Here is a 24,571-nt window from a genome sequence, read left to right on the forward strand (position 1 = left end):
ACAAGCACCAAATTTGGCATGAACAATGCCTAGGACCTACTTGTTCAGAAAAGCAAGTTAGCCACTCAATTAAAAACAAATAGGGTTGGGGTCCCATTGACTTTCTATACAGTAAAATAATACAAAGAAATAAATCTGCTTCAAATAGCATGTGAGGGGTCAAACTAGGGGTTTTTCATGGTGCTGAATCCATTGTAAGCATCTGTTTTGCACAAAAAACATTCCTTGGGCTAGAAAGGCCACCACAAAACTATGGTTTAGTGATGAGTCATCACTTTTCACTGTGGTTTTCACGCTTTTTTGGGGGCCTTTCTAGCCCATGGAATGTTTTTCGTGCAAAACAAATGCTTGCATTGGATTCAGGCTCATGAAAAACCCCTAATTTGACCCCTCACTTGCTACTTAAAGCAGATTTATTTTGTTGTATTATTTTACTGTATAGAAAGTCAATGGGACCCCAACCCTATTTGTTTTTAATTGAATGGCTAACTTGCTTTTTGGAAAAAGTAGGTCCAGAGGAAACTTTGTGCAAAATTTGGTGCTTGTATCACAAAGTGAACAATTATCTCAGTAGAGGCCGGGCTAGTGTGATTGTGTGATTTTCGGCCAAAATCTGTAGGTCCAAAAATGTGTTTTGCAAAAATCGTCCTGATGGTGACGCTAAATGTGGATGACATGACTCTAGAGATACTGGCCCTCATTTATCAACGTGGTGCAGATACATTTTTTGGCGTACGCCGAAATTTAGGCAAGTGTCGGCATTTATCATTTCAATATGACTTTGACGTTGGCGTAGGGTAGGATCAAATCTCACGTCAAGTTCAGAGGTGGTGTAGGATTCATCTTACACCTCTTATTCCGTGGTAGACATGCGGAGCAGCATTGTCTAACTATCTGACGCATGTATCCCCTCCAAAATGTATAGCTAACACACTAATAAATAATTGAAAATATAGCATTTTATGAAAACATATATAGGCTATCATGGATGGACATGCACGCCGATTTTATTTCCAATTTACAATGACAAGCAATTATAATCTAGCGAGATGGAAGCAATCTAACACAATACAGGTGCTTTAACAGTCATTCAGATAAAATAAGATTGCCGAAGAAGCTTATAGGATAGCCTACAACCGCTTATGCGAGACTCTTTTTGTGGACCATGAGGTCTCCAATTTATACAGTGAAGTGTGTCCTATATGGAGTTATGTGTTAAGGATAAAACCTGACGCTCCAAACCTTCAGATTATGGCATTAACATGGCATGCATGGCAGCATGTGGTTTATGGGGAATGCCCATGATGATTGCTTTATTATTTTGTATAACCACTCAAACGCGCTGCGCCGTCGCCGATAGTGAGTTAAATTAATATATTCCATTCGTGACAATGACTGGTGTCAGTGGTGTGATGTCACTCATGTAGTGTAGGCTGCAAGCTTACTTTACAGAAGAAATGGTAATAATAATGGTTCCACGTGAACCAAAATGCTGCTGGGCTTACGTGCGTGTGTGCATGTGTGTGTGGTCTGTGAGGGACGTGGACATGGGAGTGAACTTGAAGCGTGCAGAGTCAATCTTCTATGGGCTTTCATTTCCTTGTTAGGACGTATTCTGCTTGTTCTGGTTGACCGCACTGTCCGCCAGGAACACAGTTCTTATTTGACACAATATTAAACAAGTCTATGGGACTTCTGAATTGGGAAAGAAAATGCGACCCAGGTAGGATGCGTGCATTACATCAGACTTCGGTGCTGTATAGTGCCAAAACCAGAAAAATTCAGTAGAGTGTAAATATACACCCAATATCAAACTGCTTCTCTGTTTCCTTGTCAGCCAACTGTCCAGAACCACTCCCAGGTTCAAATACAGTAAGCAAACTACTACTTCTCTGACTCTGTCATCGACATACGTATGTGGCAGCCGTCAGAAAGGATTTGAGTTTCCTTGAGGAGGGCCATTAATGACGTGTCACCAGCGAACTTTAGGAGTGCATCGAAAAAGTAGACAGGGTTTTGACTCCTGGAGTTTCTCCCCTACTCCCATCAATATTAAATCGTCCTCCTTTGAGATGTACTCAACCCTCCTGTCTCAAAGTTTGACGTGCTGTGTTTGGCCGTGCGGTCATACGCTGCACACTGTGAGACACACTCCATAGGCAGCTGCGATGAAACATGACAGCTTTTGGAACTCTCACACCGTAACGCTGTTCCAAAAAATGGTTCCATCCTGAAATTGAAAGAGATACAGCTTGGGGCATTGCTGGGGCGTTTTCTATGGATCTTATTAAAGAGCCATCATGTTTTCTTTTCTTTTATCCTGTGTGTGTGTGTGTGTGTGTGTGTGTGTGTGTGTGTGTGTGTGTGTGTGTGTGTGTGTGTGTGTGTGTGTGTGTGTGTGTGTGTGTGTGTGTGTGTGTGTGTGTGTGTGTGTGTGTGTGTGTGTGTGTGCACGCGTGCACGCGCTAGTACACTCATTTCATTGTGATCGCTTCTTAAATAATTCTCACCCTTAGACAAATTATCCATGTTTTCGATATTTCTTCCCCTCAAACTGTTAAAACTGATCTGAAATCGAGAGAGAGACGGGGCATGGGAAGAGAGAGGGAGGAAGACAGAGATGGACTCCTAGAGAGAGATACGTAGAGAGAGAGAGAACGAGGGAGATACAGAAAAGGAGATGGAGACAGCCTAGAAAGAGAGAGGTGGGGTCAGAAAGAGATGGAGAAAGTTAGTCGTGCGGAGAGACACGCCAAGGATCGGAGCACAGGAAGAGCAGCGGGGAATAACACTGAGGCAGGCAGAGCTGGAGGAATTAAGAGACAGATGAACAGAGGCAGGCAGGCAGACAGATGGGGCGACATGCCCTCCAGCGCTGAGCTAAAGGTGTTTAATGTTGAGTTGAAGTTGTGGTAATGAGATTGTGTTCTGCTCCGCTACCTAAGGCCACATGAGGTTAATGGTGTTCCATCATCCCAGACTACATCCTGTCCCCTTCAGAAACACACGCACGCACGCGCGCGCGCACACACACACACACACACACACACACACACACACACACACACACACACACACACACACACACACACACACACACACACACACACACGCACATATATCCAGACAGACACATTCAGATGCTGATAGACACAAACAAACACACAAAGACTGACAGGCACAGACACAAGCTTGTAGAAAAGATCACACACACCCACACACACACACATCTTTTGAGAGTTTTTGTTTAGGACGGATGGACGGACATTGCCATCATTAGAGCCCAATCATTGGGGCTAAAAACAGACAATATGAAGTATGTAACCATAGCAACAGGGATGCCATTAAATCGCGCTCACATACACACACACACACGCACGCACGCACGCACGCACACACACAAAGAAGCTAAGAGGAGACCACATAGACACACATTCAAATAGAGACACTCACAGTAGCACTTAAGTTGTCTAAAGATGTTGAGAGAGCAGGTGTGTACACAGCAAAATGGAATGCAGTGTACACAGGTCCATTTGCACACTTTCATAATTAAATGAACACTGCATATCACTGTGTATTCAACAGGGGCCTGTTCAGGGTCTTTCGGGGTCTCTGTGCACAGTTTACCTTTACCGCTCTCTGCAGCCAACGCTAAAAGCCTCCTCCGAGTAACCAAGCAAAGGCTGAATGAGTAGCGGTGAACGGATGGAGGGAGATGGAATGAAAGAGCTGAGGAGAAAGATAAAGGGGGGCTCAAGCTGAGGTTGGGTACATGTTTGGAAAGTCAGATGGATGATTCATACTTAAGGGTCAGCGCAGTTTTGAGCCCACAAATGTCAACGCAGCCGAGGCATCCAATTAAAAAAAATGTTTTTGGGGCACTGGGTTCTCTTTGCTAAAACAGCTTCTGGTAAAACTATGTGCATTCAAATGTTTTGCAAAGGTTAGAGCTTTTGTCCTAGCAATATAAATAAATAAAAACATCGATAAAATATTCCAGGCAGCCAAAATACTAGGAATGTAACAATATTGACGACGTTGCGATACCACAATAACACAAATGTTGCATGTTCGGAGCCCCACTTCAGAATTGTACTGCAAAGAGTTGTCTATTTTGCTCTCTTAACTGTCCACTCAAGTGGTGGAGAGATGACTCAGATTTATTTTTAATATACTGTGCCAAGTGGATTCTCCTGTCAGGAAATGTATATATTTTAAGTGACTTTTTGAAGTCATTATTTGTCTGCATTTTGTATATATTGTGATAAATATCATATCATGGACGTATTAGTGTGGTTACCCCAGCAGGGCAACTTGTCCGCCTTTATTTCGGATAAACTTTATTTTGTCGCGCTGCTCCTCCCACAGTTTTGGTGGCACACACTTGGGCCATATGTCAAATCCACCTGCTTCATCATGAATCGACTGCTTGCATTTTGCTAAGAGATACGTTATATAGTTTAATTTATATATGAATGTATTTGTGAATATATTTTCTCTATTGGCTTGAATGGGAAAATGCAAAATGTTAACCTTTCCCAAATATGGAGATGACTGACATCATAGACGTCTTATGTCATAGACCACATGAGACTGATACAGTACAGTATGTCCATATATGGGCATTCCAATGTATGGGCAGTATGTCCATATATGGGCCTTCCAATGGGCATGCCAAGGTATGGGCTTAATATTTATGACATCAGGGATCTCTTATATGGGCATAAAAGGGACAAGGACTAACACAGAGATCTCCATACTGTACATGGCCATGTACAGTATGGAATGTATTAGTGAATTCATTTGCCCCATTGACTTGAATGGGGAAAATTCAAATGGTAAGACGGAATTAATTTGCAAGTAATATTGATGACATCAGGGATCTCTATATTGTATATGGGCATAAAAGGGACAAGGACGGAATTCATTTGCAAGTGTGACTCGCGTCACAGCAACCCCACTTGCAATTTCCCAGAATTGCATTTTTCTAGTTATTTTGATATTATGGTATTGTACGTTTAAGATATGGTTACATCCTTAGAAAATACGGTCTCTTATTTTGAAGACACAGAAACCCCCCTTTTTTATAAACCCCCCCACCCCACCCATAATTACTGCCATTTGTCACTGGGTTTAATAATGCATGCGACAGAGTTAACACCTTAACTCTGTCGCGTTAACACCCTCGAAATAGAATGGTGGTTGGTAGATTAGCCGTGACATTTCTATTATTGTATTGTGATCTGAGACATAATATTATGTTTATAAACATGACCCCGCAGCCCCTCCATCTTGAACAGCGCCGCTGTTTTTTCTTTTTTTTTTTTCCCCAGGCCAGTAACTCACCATGATTTTCTCGATTTCCGTTGGGATAGAATGGGGGTTTTGGCCGATCGTCGATGTCCCCGTGCGTTTCGCGTGCGCGATCCTTTCACGTAAATGTCCCCGCAAATAGTCCATGTGTGACTGAAGAACAGAACTGAAAAGTTTCGCTAGCATAGCCCCAAGCATGGCTGCTGTAGGAGCTCGAGTGTGCAGACAGCAAACGGATGGCTGGGAGTAGCCTTGGAGAAGGAGAGGCGCTGACGTCACCTCTGCTTCATGCACGGTCTGCATGAGCTATCAGTGCACGAGTGGTGACTAGGGAAGGTTAGACGATCGCCGATTTTCGGATCAAAAGCTTTTATTCCAGTTTTAAAGACAAAGTCCGGGAATGTACGACGTGGCTGAGAGTCCCTGGGGGGATGTGCGATATAGTACGGTTTTAACATTAAGGGGCTCCCCGTGGCTTAGAAGGTGTTAATAGGTTTTTACCTCCATGGTATGTGTGAACTGAGTGAATTACCACAATATTACATATGAATTTTATTTAGCCCTGCACAGTTGTCAACCCAAGTGTTTGTTGAAGCGGTGAAAGCCGCTTCCAAGGAGTGGCTTTGTCTGTCCCGTACCTGTTTGCCAGACCCATGAAATGGGTAGGCCTACATAAGCAAATGTCGGTCTGTCCGGGTTTTCTATATAAAGGGTATATATGATGATGACATGATGATGACATGCCTACAAAAGGTATGATGTCATAAATGATGATGACAGACAGGGGGTCTGGCACAACCAGGTTGACCTGGTCTAGTTTTTTGAGGATTCCCATAGATTCTCAAGGAGTGAAAATGTCTGTCCCGTACATGTCCCGTACATGTCCCGTGCATGCAGAATTGAGGATTGGTCAAGTTCACATGATAATTTGGCCCTCCAGACAAAATCATTCAGAATTCATAAAAGTATAGAACTAAAGCACATAGAAAGTATAGATCTAGAACACAGAATGTATAGATCTGGAACACTGATTTCAAAGCTCTAGTACACATAGAATAAAAATTCACCGCTTCACTTCGAACCGAGGTTTGATTTTTTCTCTGTGTCTGTCTTTCTCTCAATATCTTTGTTTCTCTCTCTCTCTCTGCAGGGCATAGGGACAGACCCCCACACTGCCTTGGCGCTGCCCCCTGACTCTAAGTTGCTCAAAGAGAAAGCAGAGGAGGCCCCGGTCCTGCCCTCAGACCCAGAGGAGATGACCATCAGGATAGGTAGAGGCGCAGGACACATTCCAGGCAAGGCCTCCCCTTCATATGCCCCACACGCAAACCTAACCTGCTGACCTCGACCTAAGCCAAACCACAGACTTCTGTGCAAACAGGCAGATAGACAAAAGCGCATGGCGATATGTCACCAGATGTTCGCTCATGTCAGCGTCTAAAGCTCCAGCCTTAAGCTTCGTTGATGGCTACCTGCTTTCTGCTAATGCCCTTTCTTCTAATTTGTCTGCCGTTTCACGTTTCTTGACGCTTTACCTGGCTTTTACTTTCCGTTGCAGGCCTGCTTCTTCAGGCATCTAATCCTGTTTTTATGGTTCAGTGTTAAAGGTGTATTCAGTGATAATGAAAGTGGCCGGGGGTCATCTTTTCACAGCGTGGAAATGTTTAGTTTTTTATAGATTTTCTACACCATTATAATGTTCTCGTTTTGATCATTAGACCCAATCACTGAATATTGGTAGGCCTACGTCTCCAGCTTCAGGATATGTATGATACTGATTTACTACGAAACTGTAGCATTTTATGAGTTCAGTAGTTTACAATCTAGGCATTTAGCAGACATCCTTAATTCAGAGCGACTGTGGTTCTAAAAACTTTTATTTTGACCATCATAACATAACTACGGCCATACTCTACCCTGATTGGTCGAGGACTGCCTGGCCACCTCTGAAAACGGAATCTAGCTATGCTCGCAACACGGGCCATGGTGGAAGTCCTTATATGGTCAGCACACATTATAGTGAGGAGAATGAATGGAAAATGTACCAATTATATTTTTATTTGAATGAAATACAATCACTGAATGTACCTTTAACACAGTACAACCAATTGAGTTGGGGAATACCGCAAAATGTACTGTATGTTGCTCCTTTTTGATTGCAGCGACTTAAAGGGAAATATAGTTGTACAAGCCTCTTGGGGATTAAAAGCATGAAGTGGGACTTCAATAATGGCTATCTGAGAAATACTAATCCAAGGGCAGAATGTGGCTTTAATAGCCATTTCAGTGACAGTTGCGCATAATAACAAATGTATTTGCCCTGCAAATCATCAAAAAAAAGTAATAATCATTAATCATAACATTTTCCGCTCACCCGTTTACTATATCAGCTTATCTTTTACCATTTCATTTCTGTTACTTTCTGCCATTGAATCTGAGCCAGTGGTGTTTCTGTGGTGTGGAAAACTAGATTATAAACCTGCCACCTGGTAATGGGTTTCTTGTACTACCCTCTCATTCTCTTTCTCTAACACACACACACACACACACACACACACACACACACACACACACACACACACACACACACACACACACACACACACAGGCATGTTCACACATGTATGCATAAACCCTCTTTTCAAAGTTATTTTCAACATGCACAGGAAATAACTGATAACAGATATCCCTGTCAAAATCTCTCTTGTGCACATGCAATGGAAATAGCTTGTGTGTAGGGGTGTAATGATATAGTAACTGTATCGAAATATCGTTTTTAACTTAAAAAATCGAAGTATATCTAAATGAAAACTGCTAAAATCGAATCGTATCGTTTTATTTTGTATCGTATCGAATCGGCAGTGCAAAGAATCGATTGTATCGATACTACCTACTTGCATTGTATTTATCATTTTTAAGAAGAAAAAATTAAAAGGATGGGGTTAATTACTTTTCCTTTCCATATAGCTACACTGGTCTATCGATAAATTTGTGTAATCTCTGGGTTCATGTCAAGGTGCAGGTTTGTCAATATACAATGTAGATGTATTTGGCAGATAATCACAGTGTTTACTTATTTATATCCATAATAATACATGTTTCCCTTAAAAACCTGCACTATCCACACCTTTCACACAGATTTAATTTCTTTGCTAAATAGTTACTATATCGATTTTAAATCATTGAATCGAATCGTATCGTATCGCCATAAATAAATCAATATCGTCCATGTATCGTATCGTCAACCATGTATCGTGATATGTATCGAATCGCTATTAAAATGTATCGTTACACAGTGATGTCATTACGTGCGCGTCCCGCGTCAAATACGCGTTCATGTCGCCCAGAGACGCATTCACGTCTTGTTTCTGGGGTCCCGGGGACGCGCCTCCATTATTAATCCATAATTTACCGCATCGCGGTAAAAGAAAAACATTAGCGATTAGCGAATCGCAAAGGCCGCGATGTTCTGCTAAGTAGACTTCCCAAGCAATATGGAGACGTTTAAATTTTTGAAATCCCTTCATAATTGACTACGCAATGATCAAATCAAACCGTGGTGTCTGTCTTTGCTTCCTATTAAACCTGCGGAGAGGAGAGGAGCCAACTGTCTGTCTAACAGCACGTACAAGTTTATTTCCGTTCCAACAGAGTAGGTTCCAACGGAGTAGGCCTACTCCATAGCTACAGGTAGTGAATGTTCTTGTAATCATTATAAATATAATGTCCTTAAATCCTTGTGCATTGATTAAAAGCTGCCGTTTGTCATAAGCTGAAAGTGAAAGTGATTTCTGTGCAACGGTGGCTGCCCCTCCTCTTTCCCCCGCACACACAACTTTTGGTGTGTGTCTTAGGGTGCTTTTTTTTGCCTTGATGAAACTTAAGCAAGGCAGCGACATGCGGTACTTTCTTCCTTGACAATAATGAGAGGCAGACAATACCATTACTGACATTTTGCTGAATATAAAAACGTTTTATATTGCTAATAGCAAAGTAAAAGGGAATCTTTTGGAAACTTAATGGGTCTGTTACTCGGTGAACAAATGGAACCAAATGGACCTGTTCCATTTGTAGGCCTACTCTAGTTTTTAAAAATGTAATATAAATTGGGGTCCCAGTGATATAAATATAATTAAATGCGTGTCTGTAGCCTAGTGTATTTAGAAATCCTAGTTCTAAGTTCAAACATTAGCCAAATTGTAAAATAAATATAAGAAATAGGCAAACATTTTGAAAATAGCCGATCTACAAGCTCAGTCTTTAGACGGCCTTAATAACCTATTGTGGTGTGTAAAATAGCCTATAGAAAAAAGTTAATAATAATAATAATAATGGTAATAATAAGGGTAGTAATAATAATAATAATACATAAAAAAGTATCGAAAACGGTATCGAAAAAGGTATCGTATCGATTCCCAGGTATCGAAAAAGGTATCGTATCGATTCAGAGGTGAACGATACCCATCTCCGCGGCGTTGAATTTTTTTGGGACCCATAAAATATCCCTGGGACTCATCCGAAAAACTCTTCTGGGGTCCCGGGACTCATTACATTAAAAACCTATTAACATCACTACTTGTGTGTACGCGTGCACATGCTTCTGTACCGCTTTAGTGGACGGACAGAGCCTCAGTGAACATATTATATACTGGTTCTTCCCTGTTAATTGTGGGCTCGCCTATAAGGCGAGCACACTTTAGATATTGTCATTATTTATCTATCAGTCAGTCAGTCAGTCAGTCAGACAGTAGACGGGAACTTCGGTTCCTTTCTACTCCTACATACTTAGTGAGAAAATGAAAATAAAAACATCAATGTGTTCAGTTTACAGTGGCGAAGTGCGCTATTATTTTTTATAGCAATCGGCCAAATGGTGGCGCTGCACGAAGCCTTCGAAAGTGCGAACTTTGAACAGGTATAGCTCATGCTGTGTTTGAGGTACAGGCATGAAACCTGTATACACTTATGCGTCTCCTCATGCCGAACAACTTTTACCCTCTAACTTTTGACCTCTGACCTTTAGGTCTCCCACAATTCAGAATTATATGAAAAACAGTAAAAATCTATCTCCTCCTGGGATTTTCGCGATACGCGCATGAAACTTTTTTCACATGAACTTTGGACCAATACGGTCAAACTAATCTCGGCGGATTTCTTTTAAAGTGAAATATAATTTTTTAATAGTTCAATCAATATTGCGGTTTTATGCAAATTATTCTTCGGCCTCTAAATCATACATGCAAAGTTACACGTTCATGGCATTTGGCAAAGATGTGGAGGGTTAGTCAAAGTATCACTGAAACCAATTTTATTCCAATCGGCCAAAGGGGGGCGCTATACGAAGCGTTTGAAAATCCAAACTTCAAACGGGCATAAGTCATGACTCGTTTCGTTTGAAGACATGCAACTTGTTACACGCGTGCTTTGACTCAAGCGGAAGACATCTGTGTCGTTGTTAAGTAAGCTCCGCCCTTTGATTTTCCGCCACTTTGAGCAGTTTGTAAAACGCGTAGACCCGCTTTTATTCTGGAATTTTCGCGTCACGTGCACAAAACTTTTTTTACGTGAACTTTGGACCGATATCTAAAGATCTGTCAGATCGGATTTCTTTAACATTGAAACATGCTTTTTTAAATAATTCAAACAATATTGCATTTTTATGCAAATTATTCTTCTGCCTCTAAAACATACAAGCAAAGTCACATTTTCATGACAAAATAGTGTAGAGGGTTAGTTCAAATATCACTGAAACCAATCTTACCCCAAATGGCCAAAGGGGGGCGCTATATAATTTTGAGCAGTTTGTAAAACGCTTAAACCCGTTTTTATTCTAGGATTTTTTTTGCAATTTGCATGAAACATTCTACACGCAATCTAAGGACCTTTATCTAACATGCCTATGAAGTGCACACAAAAAAATTATATAATAATAATAAATATAGCTGCAAGCAGCGATAAAGTGTCCAAAGCCAAAAACACCTCAAATCATGAACACAGCCTGGGATGTGCGTGAAATCTTGCAAGCACATTCCCAATAGGTCAAGGAACAGATACCAACCTTCTCACATTGGCCTGTTATAGCGCCACCAGCGGGTCAACTTTTGCACAACACATTTTTGGAACAAAATGGACCAATCTTTGACGTCAGTAACGTCAAAGAGAGCACTGCCTGCGATCTTGACATTTTGTGCTTTTATAGCCATTGTTTTCTGGCTTGAAGCGAGCCCACAATTGTTTCGAAGGAACAATATTTTTCTAGTTGGGGAGATGTTGTCAGTGCCTCTGGCGATCATTGAAGTGAAAATTAATTAGCAGAATCAAATGAGTGCAAAGATTTAAATCTATAGCCTTATATTGTGTGTGTGTGTGTGCGTGTGCGTGTGCGTGTGCGTGTGCGTGCGTGCATGCGTGTGTGTGTGTGTGTGTGTGTGTGTGTGTGTGTGTGTGTGTGTGTGTTTGAATGCCATTCCCTTTTTGCCATACTTTCTATTGTCTGTTTTTAGCCCCACTAGCGTTAAGCTTTAAAGCTGGTTGCACACGGCTGCGTTGTTTCGTTGCAAAATGCGTTTTTCAGGGCAAGCACTGAGCATGTTCATTATATGGGCATTTGAAATTCAATGCCAATATTTTCCTGGGAATGTATTAATTCCAAGGTTTCGATGTTTTGTTTTTGTTTTAATTGTGTATACAAGCAGGCTGTATGAGATCGGCTTCTTTCTCTGTGACAGCCCCCTCTGGGGCTTGGTGCATTGTTAGTCACTGCTCATGAAGAGCGTTGCGAATCAAATCTGACCGCATAATTTCAGTGACATTTGATTTCATCTGATGTCAAAAAGAATAGCAGCATCCCTGAATTAAATGAGGACAAAAACTAACCTGATAGTAGGGGAAAACTTTCCTTTTTTTGTTTGTTCCTCAGCCTAGAAGGAGCATGGTGGGGGCACGGTGGTGCAGTGGTTAGCACTTCGCATCACAGCCAGAAGGTCCTGGGTTCGATTCCCGCCGGGGTAAGCTGTGGGCGCTGGTGGCGTGTTCCTCCACCTGCGTCATCAGCACCCACACCCTAGGTGGGGTTGGCGATAGGGCCTTTCTGTGGTGAGTTTGCATGTTCTCCCCGTGTCTCCTTGGGCATAGGCCCTCACACAAAAACATGCAGTAGTCCTGGTTTCTATACTACCTCCCCTAGCCAGCCGGGTGCTCCCCAATGTCCCCTGGCGCGGCAGGGGGAGAGCGGAAACCAGGACTACAGGTTAGGTAGTCACCGGGTGAGGAAAATGGGTTGCAAAAATCGTGGGATAAAAAATGTTTAAGAAAAAGAAAAAGAAGGAGCATGGTGGTCCAACGATGGAGTGGATTAGGGGGATTGGCATAATGACTAAATCGCATTGTGAAACGCGTGCGTGTGTGTGTGTGAGAGAGAGATACCTGTGGGGGATCTAACCCCCCTTAGGCTGTGTCTGTCTGTAGCAGAAGGGGGCATGTGGGCAATACCAATGAGTGTCCACATGCACATAAATACCACACGAGCTCATTAAATCCCAACATGTGAACAAACAGTGTACCTTGTCATGCCTCCTCATGGCATGAATTTGTTACTAGGGCAGCACTCAGTCATTTACGAACGCACACGCACACACACACACACGCACACACACACACACACACACACACACACACACACACACACACACACACACACACTGTACACACACTGACAGATGTACAAAAAAATACACCACTTCCCTTATTTTCTCTTTTTTCTAACATCTTCAATTATCTGTCTCCACTTCGACTTAATTTCAGATGATATTGGTTGGTGTTTCCTCTCTGGGTTTCCAGTCTGCCTGTCTGACTTTTGGGGGCTAAATTATTGTTCTCATACTCTGCTTGGCTTCTTCATTTTGGTGAATAGCGGTGAATTATTTTGTTCGCCTCTGTTGATTTCAATACTCACACCTTTGTAATGATAGTGTTTGAGTTCTCAGCCATCATAGAAGATAAGCTCAACATCATTAGATCCAATCGATTTGTGTGGTATATGAATGTGGATGGTATGTATGCCTTTTCTTTTCTTTTTTTTACCAGAGTAACACTATGCATGAGTACTATTTTGTAATCTCAAAAATAGTAGGCAAAAGTAAAACTGCTTGTTTCCCTGTTGACATCTGCCTGTAGATATACATTGATTTTCCTTGAAAAGGCATCACTTTTATGATTAAAAAAACCAAACTAAACTGCTTCCTTTCCCGGAGGTATAGTATAGAATACAAAAATATACTTGGCTTCTCCACTATCGTTCTGAGGCCATGCCATGACGGAGTCTTGTGAACAGTTATCAGTTGTGTGTCTGTTAGCAGTGAACCTGCAATCAGGAGTTGGAAATCCCTAGCCTGGGATCAATACCATTTTCGGGTGTCTGCTCTGATCCGGTCGGGAGCGGAAATAACTGTTGTCGTTTTTACGTCATTTTGTAGACATCAATCAGGTGGCTGGAACCACCGAACGGAACCACCGGTGCCATGCACCTCCAAAATGATTCCCCTGATTTTAAATTGGTTTAGATTGGTATAATCGGTTTCTGTTGGTATTATAATCATTTGGTATGTTCATGTTTTATTCTAACTCATAGTGCGAATAGAGAGAATAAGTGAATTGATTTGCATTATGTGGGAAACAAAAATAATGCAACGCCAACCGGAACCAACCTCCGACACCGCTATTTTCTTTTTTCTTTTTTCCTCTTAACCAGATCTCTTTAGAACTTGTACCAGGCTTTCCTCCATGGTGTAGTACGATACAGTAAAGCTGTAACCAAGATACCCAATATCTGGTATGAAACCACCTGAATCCGGCATCACTTCAGCATGCCATCATCATGTGATGTCATGAGAGGATATACTATAGAAGAGAATTGCACAGTGCAAGAGTTTAGACAGATTGAATCCAGAGGGGAATTTCAGGAGTCAGGAATGTTATTAGTCTAGACTTTCTCATTTCATACGTACCAAACAGCTACTGTATCACAGCTCATAACCCTATAGCTGCCATGCACTGAGTGACGGTGCCCAGCAGCTTTCACACTACTGAAGTCCTCCAATTGAGTGACGTGCCCAGTAGCAAACGCACTACAGTCCATCACAGTGTGCAAGGCCTAGGCTCATGTACGACGTATTAATAGTAATGGTAATTTACGACCACTCGCGGCAATATTTATTGAATCATTTAACTTTAGAAGTTCTCATTGAATTTGTAGATTGGCTATTTTTGGCAAAGAGATTTTGTGTAGGAGGAAAAAGGAGGAGACCAAGAATAGACTCCTGGGGACCCCTGGTAAACATAGAATATAACTGGTTACTTTATTCATCCCATGTGGGGCTGCATGGCTAAGTGTGTAGCAAATCCATTCGCCCCAGCACATCACAAAAACCTTATCAGCTGGTTAGGGTAAGGATTAGAATTAATTAACACTGCGTTGTTAAAGTCGTACTGTGTATCATTTATTTTAGTTATCTGTTTTAGCCCCAACCCCTTCAAGCTTTTGTATGGAAGGAAAAATAACATTTAATTGAGAAAGGTACTGTATACAGTAAAGTGCATACAGTACCGTTGTTTCCTGTTGAGATCACTCACGTCACTTTGTCTGCTCACCTCACCCGGCAACGAAATAAAAAGAATTAAACAAAAATAAAACAATTCACAGGAGGCAAGCAGTGATCACCCCATGATATGCACTGCAATGTAGTTTCAAATGCACTACATTGCAGGCGCTTTTTGAGAGTGAAAAAATAAGAAGACATGTGTGATCTGGGCAGCTTGAAATGTGCCAATCTCAATAGGGAACAACGGTATGTGATGCTTGCATCCCATAGCCCGAAGGGGCAGTCTGCTGGTTGTTGTTGGTTGACTCAGGGCGATGTCACAACCAATCGTTGGACGGTCTGTCTCACCTCATCTGCTGTACAGCTTTGTGTCAATGTAATATGAAAACGAACTGTCTAAAATCAACTGACCAAAAAGGTGGTACGGTATTGCCAGGCAACACCACCTTGAAAAGTAGTATTGCCACGGCAATACTGGCAACTAGGTGACAGCGGCTATGCAGCGATGTGACTCATTGTGAGCTTGCAGTTTGTTTGTTTTTTCTATATTTGCTCAGATCTATTTTATTAAAATTGATTATACTTTACAGCCATGGTACTTTGTAGCTGACAAATGTTGAGACAGGAAAACACTGCTCTGTACTGTGTACTGTTTCCCTCAATTATTGAGCCATTTTATTTGTGGAGAAACTTTTGTGTGTACACCCCTAGAAACACACACGACACACACACAACTGCCACTTCCTTTTCATTCATAATCCATGGCCGCCAATAAATAATTCATTCCCTATTTGGAGGAATCAAAATGTGCCTGCAGCACTCTTTATTTATTTCCTCAGATTGAATTATGTATTGTGCAACATGGTGAAATTCAATGTTTAGTGTCTGGGTACACAGTTTACAAAACAGGAGCCTCTAGTCCAGGCTCTGTTCATTGCTCAGTCCACAATGTTTTTTCTGATCACGTAGGTGGAACCTCCCATCAAGCGTGCTGCGCCGTGCACCAACTGTTTAAGTTAAATTTCTCAGTCGTGTGAAATCTTTCTATTATTTTCCATGCTCCACCATGTTGTCTCACTACTACTCTATGAAATATGCAACACATACTGTATCAAATGGATGTTAATGTTTTTGCCAGCCAAAATCACTTTCAACAAATAAGAAAAATAAGTCACTTCCCTGGTTGGTGAAGCTAGTAAATGGAGCCTGAAATAGATGCACATTTCTTTCATTGAGGACCCCCACTGTGAAGCTATCTGACTGTTTCTACGACTGACTATCAAGTAGCCTGTGTGGTGACTGTAGTTCTGTGGATTGCCACAGAATTTATTTTATTTATTTACAATGATTTTATCGCTTTAGCTTCATAAGATTATGAAAATATATGAAAACATAACGCTTCACAAGTGACTCAGTTTATACTTTGACTTTATCCCCCAAAAATCCTATAACATTTCTTAATCAAGCTGAAACTTAAACGCTATATACTGTACTGTATGTACTTAGAGTAGTTGACCTGGAACAGGAGTCTTTACCTTTATTTTCTCTATACCAAATCTCTTAACAAAAAATAGCAGATCCACAATGTGCTCGGTACAGCAGTGCAGACTGTACTGTAGCCACGAACAGCTGCCTCTTGAGGTCATCTCCCATCCCGAATTTCCACACTTTTCCTTATCTCATACAAAGGCATTCCAGCTAGGCAACTGCCACCTGGACCTAGTCCAGGTACCGAGATATTTGAAGTCCTCGACAACCTGCATTGCCTGAAGGAAGCCGAACAAAAATATACTTTACTCTTACGATATGAACCTGTTCACAAGATGTAGCAATAAAGCACAACCTTGAACCTACCTTGAACACCGTCCCACTAGCAGTAGGATCAGAATCAGCTTTATCTCTCTCACACACACACACACACACACACACACACACACACACACACACACACACACACAGACGCACAGGGTGTAATTACCTCCAGAGATCTGCAACAATTCTCCTTTCCCTTTCCAGCTCTACCACTCAGCATGGTTCAACCAAGTTGTTTGAAATGTTAAAAACGTTGCTGCCTGCCGTCAGCTGAACCAATTCGTTCTATGCACACCGTGACTCTCTTCTCTAGCCTTAACCGTGCTGGGCCGCTCAGACAAACACGATTGTGCTGTGCCAATGGCAGTTGAAAACAGGACAAGTTGTGTTGAGTGGAAAACAACAGCTGTTGACTGCCGCAAAACCTTTCAGAGTGACACTCTAATTCATCTCATTTGGTCCTTTTATCCTTCTCTATGCACTCCCTCCAAACCTGAAATGACTGTTGAGAAGTACCTCACCTCAAGTACCTTTACAAAATGCCAAAGTGCAAGCACACACACACACACACACACACACACACACACACACACACACACACACACACACACACACACACACGCACATGTTTAGCATGCATCCCACTCCAGCATTAGCCTTGCGTCCCTATTCTGGGGCGAATAGTTGGTGATAATAGCAGATCTACAAGCTCACAAGCACCATTCTGTGCTTGCACATCGGCTATTCTTGGTGTTTTTCGTTTTTAGTGTAGAGGCAAAAAAAGGTGGCCTACAGGCCTAGTATAGCCCGCTGGGGGACTTTGCTCAACCATGTTGGCTTTAAGTGGTTAAAGGGGACTCTGTGATGACTGGAAGCCCCTCAGGTGATGACCGGAGGGCTTTCAGCTCACAGCTGTAGATAAAGGATACTGACAGACTGGCAGGCAAGCAGTTGACACACTGACTGACTGACGCAGTGGTGTGCTGTGGATATTTTAGCTAGTGGAGTGGTTGGGGGCATGCGCACTTGAGCGATCGCCGATTGATAAACCGCTTTATATAGGCCTTTATTAACCCACAATATACTGTAGGCCTATATCAAATTGTATTCTATATTTACTTGCATAATGGGGAAACTTTAAAGTGGTCATCATAATTATGCATTTACCTCGCAGCCACCTCTTTAATTTAATTCGTTCATGATTCCATCAGCCACTGTTCTCCAACTCTTTTGATTGCTTCAGACAGAACTTAACAGACACACTTACTAGTCTACTTCGCAGGTCACACAATGCATCAACCAGGTCGCTCATTGCTGTTAATTCAATCTGTGACACTCAGCGTCGAAGCTAGTGAAGCGCTCCACATAGCTCCACCATCAGCTCACCCCTGGACAGATGGATGGGTAGGTAAGCAGACAGACTGGATAACAAGCTGGGACACTGACAGAGAAAAGAATTAGAGTTTAAGTCCATTTGTGTCAGGATTTTCTTTACTTTAGGTTGAATGTTAACGTTCTTTTTCTTTATTGAAAGCAATGGGAACTCATTTCCTACAAACAGTGTAGATGGGAGGGCAGGCAAGCAGTCAGACAGACTGGTGGCAGAGACAGGTTATTATAGGCAAAGGGGAAGACGGTTACCCATAGGCACATTTCTTAAGCTACAGAGTTAAATAGATTTTTGTGTGTAGAGTAGACAGATTGATAGGCAGAGGGTTACTACAGACAAACCATTAAAAGACATTTCCCCAGACACAAACTTCAAATTATACCGCAGCTTAGAATAAATCTGGTCACAGTCTCCCACCTCCCCTCAGGTACATAAACAATCAAAAGGATAAACACAGTAAAGTCTGAAGGCCTATTTCCATTGTCGTCCCTTGGTGCATTGGTGCAGAAGTGTGTGCGTGCATGCACGTCTGCTCGTGCTTGAGTGTGCATGCCACATCAAATTAATACAATAAGACAAAAAACAAACAGGCCATCATTGACACAGGGATGTCTGTCTCTCTCTTCATCTGCCATGTACTGTACTATGGTTCTCTCTTTTCTCATTCTCTCTGTTGCATCACCTCTTCCTTTCTCTCTCCTCTCCCCCTCTCTCTCTTTGACTTTCTATCTGTCTCTCCCACATGTATTGTAACAAGAGCTTCCATCTCAGTAAGTTTGTATAGTCTTATCAGCGTAGCACATATTGTCCAGCATGGTCATCTAGTGTGTGTGTGTGTGTGTGTGTGTGTGTGTGTGTGTGTGTGTGTGTGTGTGTGTGTGTGTGTGTGTGTGTGTGTGTGTGTGTGTGTGTGTGTGTGTGTGTGTGTGTGTGTGTGTGTGTGTGTGTGTGTGTGTGTGTGTGTGTGTGTGTGTGTGTGTGTGTGTGTGTGTGCGCGCTCACAGGGTTGTTGTTGTTGCATCTCTCAAACAGTTACCTTTGTATCTACATCAGGACCAGGACAGTCACCTGGCAACATTTGTCACTGGTTGTTAGAGTTGGATGGTTAGACCACAACAGAGGCGGTTTAGAACCCAGATGGTTGACCTTGGAGTCATTTCCTGTATCTCTGTCATGTGAGTCCCACCTCTTTAGGAGACCAGCATCAAGTCTGTTAACCACATGAACCCTCTCTATACTTGGTCAACTCGACCGGGGTCTGCTCTGTACTTGGTTCAATCTTTTTTTCTTCGACACAAAATCGTATTATTGCGACCGAAGGTCGCAGTTTACTATGCGAAACGGCACAGCTTGTCCGTGTTTGTGTAGACGTGTACTCTTTTTTTACGGTCTATGGGTCGCTCTGACATCATGCTCTGATGTCACTGTGATGTTAGGGGAAACACTCTTAACAGAATGGGTTTGCCGCTCTGACATCACACTCAGGCTTCACTGTGATGTCACACTAACATAATCCCTTTTATGCCCATATATGGAGTTCCCAGGTGTCAGGTGACAGGACTTCATATGGGAAAACCCATATATGGAGGCCACATTGGCTGCATACCACACTACAGAATCCATATATGGCCAAGACAGATGGCCAAGACAGCCCATATCTGTGTGGCATAACAGGGTATGATGTCAGAGGTCATAGACATCATAGGACATCACATAACGAATAACTGAGTAAGCATGTTTGGGCTCTCACAGCATATCTCCATATACAGGATCTGAATCTGAGTACATGGATCTCCATATGGGTACCAGGGGTCTCCATATATGGGTAACTGGTCCAATATACATCACTGGCCAGATGGCCAACAATTGCCGCGACCTTGCCCTTTAGGGCGAGGTTGCATGTCGTCCTGAGGCGTCTTACTAGTTATATTATCATTTATATCTGCAAAGTAACTAGTAACTAAAGGTATTTAAGTAGGATGTGAGGGGTCTAACTAGCGGTTTGTCATGATGCTGAATCCATTGCAAGCATTTGTTTTGCTCAAAAAAACATTCCTTGGGCTAAAAAAGGCCCGACTCGGCCGCCCTAGCTAAATCATTAGAGCATGCCCTAAGATACATCTGTGCAAAATTTGGCGCTTTTAGACTGATTTGCACGGGGAAAAAAACCCTAAGGCCTCCGACTACTATTGTGGTTTTTCCATTTGTTGTCTCCTTTCTGCTCCTCTCCTGCCCCATCTCCTCTTCACTCAACTCCTTTCACTTCTCTCTTATGCCCCTCCTCTCCACTCCCCCAACTGCCCAACCCATCTCTCTTTTCTCCCTTTACCTCTGATAATGAATTTTCTCAGCATGTGGCCATGGTTGTCTGACCACGCAAGTAAAATAAATGGTTGGCCCATTTTTATATGAGAAAGAACAAATTATAATGGCCTTTTATTTAAACCTGCTCTCTACTTTCTTCTATGCCATTTTTCTCCCCTGTTCTTTTTTAACCAAATTGTCATCTTGATCATGCGTACAGCGTGCCAATTTCAAGAATATAAACTGTGTGATAAACCATTTTAGCTATAATGGAAGGCCCCATGTCCATCCATCAACCCTATACGCTCTCAGCACACAGGTCCCTGTCTGATTCTTAGCAAGTAACTTTGGGCTTGTTTTTCTGTCAAGTTGCTTGTAAATATTGGTAGTTGCGGGTTGCAGTGTAGTTGCTTTATTCCTAATGTTGTTTAAAACACCCAAATTGTCCGCGTATCCCCATCTGAAAACATTTTGTGCCAGGACCCCCGTACCAGATTTGTGTTTCAACCGAAAAAATCCATATATGTTGTGGAAAACAGCAGATATCCACGCTTATAATGCGACACGTTATGAGCTTGTAGATTTTCTATTTTCTAATGTACAGTAATGCCAATGTACAGTATACTAGAGCAGTGTCTCCCAACCACTGTGCTGCAGAACTTTAGTGTTACACCTGAGATGACTTAGTGTTCCGTCAAAAAAGCCTCAGCCGATAGGCTGCACCCCACACGTGGGCTGCCGCGCATTAGCTTATCCTTCCTCACGGACACACAACCAATCTACGAGTCCATTCATTCCATTGCGGCCCTCGCCCATTGAAATGCTAATTTATGTCTTTGTATACATGGGGCCATCACCTGTACTCGCCTGAAAAAATCACTGATATGCCTCTGCGTTCTGCTGAGTGCCTGTTTTTGCTTCAGTGTACAACGGTGTAGCGCAGGGAACAGAGCTGAGCTGATCTACAAGCACATCTGCAACGCGTGGTGGGCTTGCAGATCGACAGAGGCGGAGCTACAGCATAACTGCATTGCATATTGAAAGCAGTGGCACGGCTGTGCAACAGAGAGAGGCAGAGAGGATCTCATGATTACAGAAGGACAATGCTACATAACAACATTTTTTTTTTTTTAAACAATATGTTTATTTAGTTTTTTTTTTCCTTTTTTTAAAGACACACAAAACCACATAAACAATACAATAAAAGACCACAATCAAAATTCAGACAAAACAAAAAGGCATACAATATACAAAAAGAAAACACAAAAAGCAAAACACCTGACATACATAACAACATTTGCTGTTGTCATAATTATTAAAGTTTCTTTCAAGTAACTTTCAAGTGAAGTGAAACTCTGCATTGGCCTGGTTGGGCATCTTCTACTGTATGTTGTTGGGTGGGTTATAATACGATAGGGTATAGTGTTCATTTGGGTAAATGGCTATTTGTCATGTTAGAGATGATGTTGTGCAGCCTGGCCGTTCTCAGGGTTCTGAAACAGGCCATGCCAGGGGAGAGTTCGATCCGACGGATATGGCCATAGATGGAGATGTATTTGGCAGACGTTGAAACGAGCGTTCGTTTTGGTACAGCGTCGTTAGACTAACTTACAGTCTGTGCAGATTTAACTTGCAGTGACCGATAATACATTGTAGCAGCGGGATATGCTGTCTCTGTTGACTGTCAATCACTCGTGTGCGTACTATTAGCCATTGGCTACAGTAACTGTAGCTAGCGGCGTTCCCTTCCTGTGTAGTTATTACTGAGCCATAATGTGCAAATGAAATAAATACGTCCCAATGACGTAAATAAAAAATGTGAAACATAGCAATGGAAAGAGAATAGAGATAACAGGACAATAGCGGAACTTGCGGAAGTGGTTGAAGTACTTCCAAATGTAATATTGGATAGGTTTAAAATGCTCATGTCTTCTTTTGAGCTTGTTTTCATAGACCTGGTTGCTTATATTTCTCTCGCAAAATCTGCCAACACTGGTCCCTGCTCCACAGCTGGCTACTCTTCCTTCCCAGCTGTGTGTGTGTGTGTGTGTGTGTGTGTGTGTGTGTGTGTGTGTGTGTGTGTGTGTGTGTGTGTGTGTGCGTGTGTGCGTGCGTGCGTGCGTGCGTGCGTGCGCCTGTGCCTGAGGCAGAGACCGGGGGCATGGAAGACTTGGCTCGGTGAGGAAGAGGAGCAATGATTACATCTGAGCAGTGGAGTGAAGAGAACATTGCACCGAGGTCAGCAGGTCAGCACCAAAGAGAGTGAGAAACGAAAGATGAGAGAAATTACGAGAATAGAGAGACAAGTGAAGTGACAGAGACACAATAGGTTGCAGACATCATGCTGGAAGGAATAAATCATTGCTGTCAGAAATCCCATATTTCCATATTTGTAAATTAATGACCTACTACTTCATCATACAAGAGTGTCGCACAAAGTAGTGAAAATAGCCGATATACATGCTCACAGGGGCTCCAGCTTGTAGCTATTTTCACTATTTTAAATCATTTTTGAAATTTTAATAAAAAAGGTACGGTTTTGGACCTGATTTTTTTTTGGGGTTTCCACCTGACAGCAACGAAATAACAAAACCAGGTGGACATGATGGTTGGAACGAGGAGACATTTGTGACTTTCAATTCTTTATTGTCACGTCATTATTTACAAGTGTACAAATAGTGTCTTACTGTCTTTGTAGCTCAAGCTCCATCATCGCAGTTTCAAGAAAGGTGTAAACATTCTACAGAAAAACTGGTTAATATAAGCAGTGTAAAATGTTAACATAAGGTGCATGATATATACAGAAGTTGCATGGTTACAAATTGTGGGATGAAGCAGTTAAGGAAAAATTAGGCAATTAAGCACACAGCGAGGCACACCTGCAATCATGTAGGGCTGTCACAATTATGACATTTTCTATGACGATTAATTGTCACTCAAACAATTGAGATTTAATTGTGTTTTTGTTGTTGACATTTACATTTCTTTTTGGCTTGCAAGCTTTGATGTTGCACAAGGCAGATATGACACATAACCTAATTATACAAAGAACTTACTGACATTTGTTAACTTCATACTTTTAAAAGAACATTGATAGTGGAAATAGACGATCTACTTGTAGATTTCCACTATTTTTGAAAATGTTATAAAAAATATATGAACATTTCTCAACATGGAAACGATTATGACAAAATAATTGCGATTAGCCGATTATGTAATAATTGTGACAGGCCTACAGTCACGTACACACAAAAGTAATCCTGTGTGGTCTGGTGGTCTGTGTCGTCGGGACAGCCTGGCCACAGGCGGGCTCAGCGCTTTGTTCAACAGTCTGACAGTAGCTAGGTGGAAACTGTCCAGAAATCTGGTGTGATGGCGTTGGACAGTGGTAGCAATTGCCTAGCCGTGGCCGGTGTTGCGGCATGAACAGAATGCTCCGTTGTGAATGTACAGTACTCGAGGATCTGCTCAGCCTTGACTGCACAGCACTTCTGGTGTATTCTCCCTGAAAGGAGGGAAGCTCTCCTCCAACCACTCGCTGGTCCGTCCGTGTGTGTGGCCCATTTGAGATCCTGAGCGATGTGTGTACCGAGGAACTCTCCACTGCAACACCGTTCATGTAAATTAGATTTAGCGAGTGAGACATGCTCTCTCCTCTGCCTCTTGTAGTCCACGTCCAGCTCCTAATTGGTCTTGTTGATGATGAGAGAATACAGAGAGACGGACGGTATACAGAGGTAAATGATGCGTGCGTGCGCCCAAGGTCATTGGAAGGTTGCATTATTTTGATCACGATTTTCGGAACAATTGTCAATCAAACGTACCCACCGCCCACATGTCATTCAAGCTGACAGACAACACAACAGCTTATCATGCTATTGATGTATTGTGTGTGTGTGTGTGTGTGTGTGTGTGTGTGTGTGTGTGTGTGTGTGTGTGTGTGTGTGTGTGTGTGTGTGTGTGTGTGTGTGTGTGTGTGTGTGTGTGTGTGTGTGTGTGTGTGTATGCGTGCGCATGTGAGTGTGCATTTTCTTAATGTATTCCGAGTGTGTTGCATTTATTCTAGTGTGTGCGTGTGTGTAGATTTATTTGCTTAATACATTCTGAGGTTGTTTGTTGTTTTTATTCAAGTGTGTGTTTGTTTGAGACATGC

General features: G+C 42.2%; 1 protein-coding gene across 2 annotated transcripts in view; it reads left to right on the plus strand.

Moving 5' to 3' along the window:
* slc39a11 (solute carrier family 39, member 11) overlaps positions 1-24,571 on the plus strand; it is a 93,513-nt gene that overhangs the window by 53,047 nt on the left and 15,895 nt on the right. Inside the window, exon 5 of one of the 2 annotated variants that reach the window (XM_080746938.1) lies at positions 6,464-6,608. In XM_080746938.1, the coding sequence (XP_080603064.1) occupies positions 6,464-6,608 (145 nt within the window). The remainder of the gene's footprint in view (positions 1-6,463; positions 6,609-24,571) is intronic. The other variant, XM_080746939.1, reaches the window with a different exon arrangement.

Source organism: Nannobrachium achirus, assembly GCF_963921795.1.
Source record: "Nannobrachium achirus genome assembly, chromosome: 18".
Lineage (NCBI taxonomy): Eukaryota > Metazoa > Chordata > Actinopteri > Myctophiformes > Myctophidae > Nannobrachium > Nannobrachium achirus.